Here is a 10533-nt window from a genome sequence, read left to right on the forward strand (position 1 = left end):
GTCCACATCATTCCTGCTTACCTGAGGGACCTCCAGGAAGTTTGAGATCTTACTAGCTGCCAAAGAGAGTTGAGTTTGCTCAGCACCTTGCACAGAGGCACTTGATACTCGAAAGATTAGGTCCCAAACTTGCAGGTGTTTGTGGCTTTGCGCATTGTAAAAGGACAGTAGTACGAACAGATTAGTGATACAAAAGGAAGAGCTGGGCTGAGAAACCTCAGCTAACCTGGACAGGTGTTCTCTGCTGTTGGCCCTCTTTGCTCAAAAACAGTCTGGGCAGCGAGGGTCCATTTTGAGATGATTATTCTGAGACCTGGGGATTCCCCCATTGCCCATGTCCGCAGTTGCATAAATCAAACACTGCCCAAATGTGTGTGTTGAAAAGTATTTTGAGGACAAGTAGAATTCATTTTGAAGCACAATATCTGATCTGTTGCATTGTAACAGACAGATCAGAGGCTGTTGAATTAATTCACTGCAACTCATATTGAAGCATGTTTGAAATGGTCAAATATTACAATGGTTATTCATGTTCAGGTTGCTTTTCGGAGCTCCATTTCTTTGCAGCATGTGAAAGCATGGCAGGGCAGCATGGAATATTGCTTGGCCAATTGAGAATGAACATGGAAAACCATTCTGTTCAACCTACATGTATTTCTTTTCAGTAGACGACAGTATTTTTTTCTTATTTTCTCTTTTTATTCCTTTCTCTCTTGGTCTGTAATTGGGGTGATTTTTTGGGCATTACTCCCTCTCCTCCCAGTTTTGATTTTGTTGTGGGCTCTTCCATGTTTTTCACACATTTGGTCACCTTGTTTTCCCAGCTCGGTGATACATTTGTTGCATGTCTGCTTCTTTCTGTTTATTTTCCTTCTCCCAAATTTTTTCCTTTTCACAGCATAGGAACACGGGAGGTAGCACCCAGAAGAACTTGAGTGCTTGGTGCCCATCCGAGATTTCGGCTAGACCCAGCCTCCTCTACTCTTTTCCTTTACTAGCTCTGAGCCCCAATTACTGATTGTGTGTGCGTTCTGAGCTGTAGCATACCTGGTGGCCCATTCGTTGCAAATGAAGACAAGCTTAAAAAACAGAATAGATAAAAGTGCTATAGGTATTGCCACCTGATACATGCTGAACAAAGGAATGTGTCATAGCAATGTCTGCCAAGAATACATTTATTATGCCTTACAATTTTACGTTTTATTGTACTAAAGTGTAAATATACATCAAATTATTTTATCAGAGGAATTGTATTGAAAGTTTAAAACCATTGTTATGCTTTCAGTGCTTGTAACATATCCTGAAGTTGGCTGTTACCTCGTTACTTAGCGGCCTGAAGATCATTTCTCTTACCAAATATTCTCTTACCTTCAGATCTAAGAGTCTCTCTCATATATACAGTTTTGTGTTACTTGTTTCATGTATTCCAGAGAAAGGAACTCTGTCTGAAAAGAATTTGTATCTTTTTGTATAATCTTTAAATGTATGCTAACCTTGCCTTTCATTTTTATGAGGTATGAAGAGAAAAATTTAAAATAAATAGGTGGGGTTTATAACAGATGTACCTAGATAAACAAATCTGACACCTTTCTACTTCCATTACAAAGCATAATAGCTAAATTACAGTAGTAAGCAGTTTGCAGAACCCATAGTCTTGTTCCTTTCTCGTGTTTAAATCTATTTCAGTAGCATATACTGTACCCACTAAAAAAAATCCTTGAATTGCAGTGTACTGCATGCAGTATTATTCCATTATGTTTACAGGTATACATTTTTGTAACCTATTTAAGTGAATGACTCTCAGAAAAGGAGAGTATGTAGTAAAAAGAGACTGATAGTGATCAATTGTCCATTTATTCTTCCTTGGGGAAAGATGCTCCATTTTTAAACTATAAAAAAGAGAATTCTGAATCAGGATAATAACTTATAAGTTAATTACGTTGACATTTAATATACCAGGTAAGAAAAGAGGTATATCAGTTAGCTCCCTTAGCATGGTTACACTGAACTACGAAGCCAAAGCATTTGGGTTTTGTGCAGTGACAATAGACAAAGTATTACTGTTATTTCTATTCTTAAATATTTGCTAGCTGCACAGATATTATGGTTATGGGAGCCACATAAGGACCTAGGTAGGTAAATAGATGACAGTGAGTTAATATGTAATTTCTATCATTATTATTATAATTAGTTCAAATAGGCACATAGCAGCATTCAGAAAGCCGAGATAGCTGTAACTGATACATTCATTATAATGTTTTTAGAAGCATTTCTGACCAATAATAATGCAAGATGAAAAAGCAGCTATGTAATTTTGAGGTTAGAATAGACTCTTAAATTCAGGAAATGTTTAATTTCCAGTTATAACAAAATCAGAAAGTACATGCTATATTTTCTTTGTCTTCACCAAATCAAATCGTATAATACAATGTCTCCTGGTTTCCATCCCCTCCCTCACCCCAGATACCCTCTGATGTTGTTTTAAAAAAAAAAAAAAAAGTGAATCTATTTATTTATATTTAATTTTTATAAAAAGATACTGGAGTGAGTCTGGGAAAGCTTATTGCTAATGGAATTGAAACCATGGCATGCCAGCAATGGAAAATACACAGCTAATTGGTGGCAGGTATAAATTACCCTGCCACTGCATCTAAGCCCTGATCTTCACACACTTCTGATTCCAGCCTTATTTGTCCCCTGAACAGCCTGCCTTTTGTGCCAAATTCTGTGTTTTTACTATGTGAATAAACATCCAGTATGGACAAAGGCCTTGGTCCGGCGAAGTGCTGAGCACGCTAGCCCAGTCTAACAGTATGTGCTTAACTTTGAACATGACTAGACCCACAGAAGTCAGTGCGACTATTCATGTGCTTAAAATTAAGCATGTTTAAATGTTTTGCTGGATCGGGGCCAACATGCTCATCATCTTGCAAGACTGAACTCTAATTTAAGAAGCCGATTAGTCTTACTTTGTGTGAAACCCAAGGCCTGCTTAATTCAATTTCATTTCTTTGGGCCTAGATTTTATCCTTTGTTTGTGACCTAGCCTATATTTAAACTCGGGTCTCCAGAACTGAGAAGTTTACTGCACGCTGCCAACATACCTCAATCAGAAGAAATTAATTCTTCACAAAAACTATCACATAATTAAGTTAAGATTCTGGTTCTTCACTATGGTCTCAGTCTTGCACAGTGCCAAGTGCCTGAACTTCCAGTGAACTCCGCGGATGCTCAGTTGAGGATGCTCAGCACTTCATAGGAGTACTTGACACCTTGCTCGATCGAAACCCTTGCGTAGGATCTCGAATGAGAAGATGACAGTTATGTCATATCAATGACAGCGTAATAAACATAAGTGCCATTAGTTGAGACATATTAAGCAGCACAAGATCTCCATTCTTTGCATTTTAGAACACTCTTTAGTAACTTTGGGTGGTGGCATGAAGGAGCAATACTGTAACCTTATAATTCAGCTGGTTACCTTTGGGTAGGAGTTTTCATATTCATTTAATTAAATGTTGACAGGTACTAGGGTAAAAGTGAGATATATTTTAATTAATTTAAGGTAAAGATAACCCCTACATTTAAGGTAAAAATACCAATTACTGTTATGCCTTTGTGGTCACATATCAAAATATATTTTAGATCATGTTTAAGGTTATATTAAAGGTAGGACTAAAAATAATAAAATTAAAGAAGCTTGATACCAGTTGGTGCAGTATGCTGTTACTAACTCATTCAGTTGTGTCTAGGAATCTCAGTGGTGAAATAAGGATTTATGTTCACTATTAGGTCATCAAAGAAAAAGTGACTTGTGAATTAATATTTCTGGTCACCATTGTTTCCAGTCAAACAGTAAGCCACATCCTCAGCTGGTATAAACTGACATAGCTCTATTGAAGTCAATGGTATATACACCAGTTAAAAATCTGGCACAGAGGATGATATGTGACAGCGTATTATATCTTGTCTTCACATTCACAGGAGGGGAAAAAAGCCCTTGCAGCACCATCACTGTGACTCACTTCAGACATGTGCAATAACTAGTCATGATGGGATGAATTCTGAACAGTGCTAAACTTACCATTGAATACCTTAACTTTCTGGTTTGTGTCCCATGCTACTGTCCCTTTGTGACATTACCCAGGGTGCAATCTGGACTGTTGAACAGCTTAATTCTCTAGCCTTGGGTGTCTTTTACCCTTCTTTGCTGTCAGAACATCCAGTCCTGGTCTGCTCTCACAGCCTTCAGTATTCAAAATCACTCCCAGATAAATTACATCTGTGCTCTGACCAGTCACTCATGAATTACATATAGGGTGACATCCACAAATTCTTAGTCCCAGCCTTGTTCCTCCAGAAATGTGCATCTTGTACTGCTCAGTACCCTTCTCATAGGAAGTCTGTCATTTCATCAAAGGAAAATGATAATGTACCAGCCTTGTTATCCCAAATTGAGCTTCCCACACACTGTAATCCAAACACAGTGGTTAAGATAAAACAATAAAATAAGTTTTTATTAACTACAGAAAGATTAGATTTTAAGTGATTACAAGTGGTGATGCATAAAAGTCAGGGTTGGTTACAAAAGAAAATAAGAGTAAAATGCAAGCTAATACTTAACTTAACAAGCTAAGTGAACTTAAAAGCAAAAGGTTTTGTCTCACCATACGCTGCAGTAAATTTCATTGGCTGGGTCTACTTTCAGCCTGAGACCCTGCCCCCTTAGTTCAGTTCTTTGAGAGTCGTTGATGTTATGAGCAGAGATGAAGGAGGAAAGAGGAAAATGGGAGGCCACAATCTCTCAGGGCTTGGCTACAGTGGCAGGTGTAGAGAGCTGGGAGTTAAACCAGCCTTCGGAGACAGCAGCAGGGAAAATGCTGCCGTGTATTTACACTGTCAGCTGCAAGTGCAGTGGCGTGGCCACATTAGCAACTCTTGCAACGCCACAGAGAGCAGTGCATTGTGGTAGCTATCCCAGTGTGCAAGTGGCTGCTGCATGCTTTTCAAAAGGGTGTGGGCGTGGAGTGTGACAGGGAGTGTGTTGTGTGTATGTGGGGGGAGAGACGGTGTGTTTTGGGGGGCAGAGAATGTGTCAGCATGCTGTCTTGTAAGTTCAGACAGCAGCAGACCATCCCACCCCCCGCCTCTCTCTCTCACTCATGCATGCACGCACGAACGCCTGCCTCAGCAACAGCAGCAGCATTCCACAGTAATGGTTGCTTTGTGTCCCGGAGCAGAGAAGCAGCCAGCTGTCAGAACGGAGCTTTGAAAGGGGATATCCGCATGCCAGCAACCAAGTTCAAAGCAATGACCAGAGTGATCACTTCACTTCAGGGGATTATGGGACATTTCCAAAGGCCAATCACAGCATAGTAATGCACCGCGTCGTCCACACTGACACCCAGTTGTTTTAGCCGGGGCGCAGCAAGCTCTATGCTTCTCGTGGAGGTGGATTACCAGGAGCGCTCCAGCTGCAGAGTTCAGGTGCTCTAAGTGCCTTGCCAGTGTGGACATCTCAGGAGTTAGGGAGCCCAGTGCTGATTTAATGCGCTTTAACTTGCAAGTGTAGCCAAGCCATCATTCTTGTATCACCCTCTCCCTTTGAGGATTGCCCCCAGCTGAAGTGCAGGCGACAAGTAGTCTTTTGTGGACATGAGATCTGACTAGTCCCTGTGATGGAATGTAAATTTCTTATTCACACCTTCCCCTTGCTGGAGAATGGCTGCTTAAGCAGGTGATAGCTCTTTAACACTTGGCTGAGGTATCAATATGTCTTTGTCTCTGGAAAAACTGGGTTGGGCCTGCTTTTCTTAACCTTGAAACATGTATAACAATGCTATACAGCCAAATCTTATAACTTTACATACAATGATCAGCAGACAATAATGTTCAGCAGATTGAGTTTTCAAATGATTTCACAAAGCCTACTCTGTACAAAATTTATCCTAGTCTTGTAAAAATGGTGAGCATAATAATATAGACCATTGCACAATTAAACTTAATATTTTAATTACATTTTAAAAAAACAATTTGTCCAAGAAAAGGAAAGCAAATCTTTTATGGAAGTGTATTTTAATGGCTCCTTTGAAGCAATTCAAGTCCATTACATGAAAATATATTAAAGAAATTTTCACAATATATCTCACTCACTTAATTGGCTGTAACAATTTTTGCAGTATTTTGTGTAAAGACACAAAAAAAATGGTGTAATGTACATATTGGGATCCATACTATAAAAAACAGTTACTGCACATTTGTAGTAGGCAATCCTCAAACTTTAAATAGGGTGGTTTTAGAAGACAAAGTTAAGAATGCTAAATGCATTTAAAACAGGCAACAAATAAAATTACAACCAGTTTAATTAATCAAAATCAAATAAACCCAGCAATGAGCATGAGCCAATGTTAGAAGAAGATTTTTAAAAGGTAAACAAACCCCAAACCAACCTTTTAAATTAAGTCATTATGGTTTATCTGGGGTATGTTACATGCTGCTTTTATCTGTCTTTAAAACAGGAATAATATAGCATTTCAGTCGTAAGATGGCGGTGTGTACATTACACCATCAAGCTAGAGCATTAAACCATTATTATTATCCATTTTTTACCTTCTCTAGTAGAGAGAGAAGAAAACATTCTCAAGAGAATCTAACTTAACTTATAACCTACATATTTTAAAAAGTGCTTCCTCTTTGTAAGTCTGTTTTTGGAAAACAAGGATTTTGCATACAATCAAAGGAACTTTGCGGTAGATTTCAGAACCATTATATAGAAGCCTTATAGCTGGGGTAGCTTTCATTATAGCACAGAGCCTCCTCTGCTGGTATAGAGCAACTGCATAACATTAGGTTTGCAATCTAAACTCTGAACAGTTTTGTGTGATGACTGTACATGCAGCCAATCTTTTTTTGCACCCATACAAAGCTGCCGTTTCAGGATTTAGATTCTGCTAGTACAGTTTGTTAATTTTCAAATTAATTTATGCATGCAAAGTTATCTGAAAAGTCATTATTTTTGTATTCACTCTTTAAGTAAGCTTTGATAATATTGCCATACAGGGGACAATAAAATTATTTAAAAAATTCTGTTCAGAGATCAGCAGTTTTTCTTTTTCAACGTACAGTTCTGCTAATTTGTTAGTAAATTATTTCAGCAGGTTTTTTGGATTCCATGTGCAATGAAATGGCATTTAAACTTCACAGTAAAAGTATCCTGAAATACATGAAACCATCTCAAATATAAAAGTTTGTTCCATTAGATACACTGCTGCTTTTTAGAAATGCAAAACTAGCAATTAAACATAGCATGTGTCCATTCTATGTGCTTCTTAATAACATTGTTTAATGATCCACCATTTTTAATATTTGCAATGGCAAATGATCCACAAACACCCATTGAAACTAATCAACTTTTTTTAATGCTATGAAATAACCAGTTCATTTCATCTTAGTTTAAGACTTTTATTTATTTATTTTTCCTTTTTACTGCTGTCATTTTTTTGTGCTTGTTTTTTTCCCCAGTGAGGGTTGTCGAAGAGAAAATACAATGAAGAATGTTGGATGTCGCAAGTATGCATTTAATTCCCTGCAGCTGAAGGCTTTCCCAAAGCATTACAGGCCTCCAGAAGGAACTTATGGAAAAGTTGAAACATAAGCATACTGTGTCCTGTAATTAGCTGTTCCATTAAAACACGGGGATATACTCTAGTTTAATATATGAATTTGTCATCGAGACCAGATAACCAATTTTTGTACATTTTACTAGGTTATATTGAGCATGTTACTTTATTGAATTGGAATCTATGAAGATTATTCTGACACCTTAGCTTGATGACTCTGTCCATTTAAATAGCCTTCAGTGTATGTAAAATGCACAAATACTGTAGCACTGAATAATTACCTAAATGGAAATAGCTTGGTACCTCCAGGATCGTCAAGGACTTTATGAATGATATTTAGCAGGTGTTTCACATAATATCTTTTTATACTGAGTTGACTTGAGAGTAAGCTTTTCATAATACTTTTTAAAACTGAGAATAAAACCTCAACATTGTAAATAGTAAATTAATTGGACCCTGGGCAGTCGGAGGAGTGTAGAATGAATTGTTACAATCAAGCAACAACAGTTTAATTTTTAAAAAAGAATGTCAACACAAAAGTCAGGAGCTTAAAATGTTTTACTGTATATATAATGCTGTCTTTCATACATGGAGTTAGTAATGTACAAGGCCAGATACTGACATGAAGTCCTATCCTGCTCCAACTTAATCCAAAGCTCCCATTGACTTTAGTGGGCTCAGGATTGGACCCACAATCACCTTATTTGATTTCAGAAACTTTTTAAATTTTTCGAACACTTATGTGATTGCATTTGATTAGTGGTGAATGCTAACAAACAATATTGTAAAATTCAAATACAGTTTTATCTCCCCATTACAGTAGTGTAACTTATAGCATAACAGGCAAGTCAGTAAATATCATGGTATTGTGTATTAAGTAACACATTTTTCCATGGCTTTTTATATCACTTCAGGTCAATCGTGTTAGTATCTAAAAATTTTGTTGATATTTTCAATATCTGCTAACCCAGCGATGCTCTATAAATGCCCACCACTGCCCAAATCCTTCCATAACAAAAATTTGTTTTCTGTTTAGCATTGCATTTTGCCCAGCTGAGCTCTGTCAGAATAATGCGCAGGGATTATGATTATTGTAACATATATTTCTGGTGAATCTAGCAATGTCCTATTTTGATACAAAGTAACTGTTAATGTCTTAAAATCTCATACTTATTCCATCTCATGACTAAGGTGACCAGATAAGCATCCGATAAGAAATGTTCAACAGATCTCCTTGAAAACAGTCTCTGTAAAGGGTATGCATTCTAAAAAATGAATGTAAACACTAATTTCCAGATTTTATCAGGATTAATTTTCCTTAGCCACATTTAACCCAATATACAATAGTCAAGTACTCACTCCCCCTTGGATTTTAAGGAAGTAGGCTGGGAAGTAGAATGGGAAATATGGTCAGTTTATTCATAATAGAATAGCAACAGCCAGGTATGTGTGTGGCAGTTCCTTATTTCTTTCTCTGTGTTCCTGGTGTTCGTCTGTGTTCTTGCTGCTCTATTGATCATGTTCATTCTGCTCCCACATAAATTTTGGGGGTTTTAAGTACCGTAGTTTTCATGTTTTGCTTTTTGCCGTTCAACATTTAACTGTGTGTCACATGTGCCAGTTAGACTGTTTTGCTGAACTAGCTTTTTATTATTATTTCAGCCTTACTAAGATAACAAAATGGCGACTACTGTGTAAGATATGCATATGTCTAGAAGTCTGTAAAAAGTATTTATTTTCCTGTCCCTGTTTTGAATAATTAATTCATGGCTATAGCAGAAACAGTCCTTGGGAACTCCACTGGCTCTGTTCATCCCAAATGAAGCAACCTGTTTGTTTTTTGACAATGTGTAAAACAAATACATATTTAAAAAAAAAACAACTTTCAGTAAGGATCCTTTGGATTTATATTATTCCATTCATTCTGTTAAATCTGCAATCCCTATTCCGTTAATAAACACCACATTTCTTTTTATGTAATCTGTACTCTGTAGAACTCAGAGTTTCTCAATGGTGACATTTAGTGATCAGTTTATTTCATATATTTTTCAGTCATGTAGTTAAGCATAAATATAAATTCTTACATTGTTACACTGGAACTCTGTGTTCAGTTTTGGAGGGGGAATAATGCAAAAGAGTTATTACAATTACTAGAGCTGTTCACTAGTATTATGGAGTTCTTAATAATTAAATCCACTCTAAATTATAGTGACCTTTATTTATTTTCTATACACACCTAATCTAAAAGAATTCCAAAACTCTTTATGTGCATGCTTTTTGCTCACCTTTTTAAAGCGGTGGAACACCAAACTTAAGTACTGCATTATTTTGTGGAGAATATTCCAATTTCTATGTACTTCATGTAAAGCAACATTATTCGGCTAATATTTTATATATACAACATTGTTATTACATGCACCTAAATAGGCTTGCTTAAAGGGCATATTGAACAGTAAGATTTTGAGCAGTTCATCTAAAAAGAAAAACTGTGAAACTTTAAACATATAGGAACCTTCACATGTTGCACAGGAAAGACGTTAAGGATTATTGTAAAATGAAGTTCTGTCTAATGTTCTTTCTGAGTACATTTTTTAAATTATAAAACATACTAAGGTTTTAAAAAAATGTTGCCAAGTATGTTCTGTGTATGTTCTGTGAAAACACCCACAGCACAGTTGCCTTTTGTTTCATTTATATATGTAAAATTATTGTATAATACAATACTGTTTTGTCCCAACACTGTTGTATTTGCCAGGCTTTGTGCACTTAAATATTTCTATTTATTTGTTTTTGGGCAGTATTAATATATCATAAACATATGGTTAGTGTTTTATATATTCCTAGTTCATCCAATCCATGTATGCTGTAAATGTGCTTGTCTTTAGGATGAAAAACAATAAAAAACTGACAAGAA

General features: G+C 36.6%; 1 protein-coding gene across 31 annotated transcripts in view; it reads left to right on the forward strand.

Moving 5' to 3' along the window:
- The window catches only part of INPP4A (inositol polyphosphate-4-phosphatase type I A), a 188054-nt gene extending 177521 nt beyond the window's left edge, over positions 1-10533 (forward strand). For 29 of the 31 annotated variants that reach the window (XM_043519853.1, XM_043520562.1, XM_043490550.1 and 26 more), the window contains one exon: positions 7522-10533. In XM_043519853.1, the coding sequence (XP_043375788.1) occupies positions 7522-7654 (133 nt within the window). In that variant the 3' untranslated portion in view covers positions 7655-10533. Of the gene's footprint in view, positions 1-898 lie in introns of all 31 variants that reach the window. The other 2 variants (XM_043490596.1, XM_043520062.1) reach the window with 1 other exon arrangement.

Source organism: Dermochelys coriacea, chromosome 1 (assembly GCF_009764565.3).
Source record: "Dermochelys coriacea isolate rDerCor1 chromosome 1, rDerCor1.pri.v4, whole genome shotgun sequence".
NCBI classification, from domain to species: Eukaryota; Metazoa; Chordata; order Testudines; family Dermochelyidae; genus Dermochelys; species Dermochelys coriacea.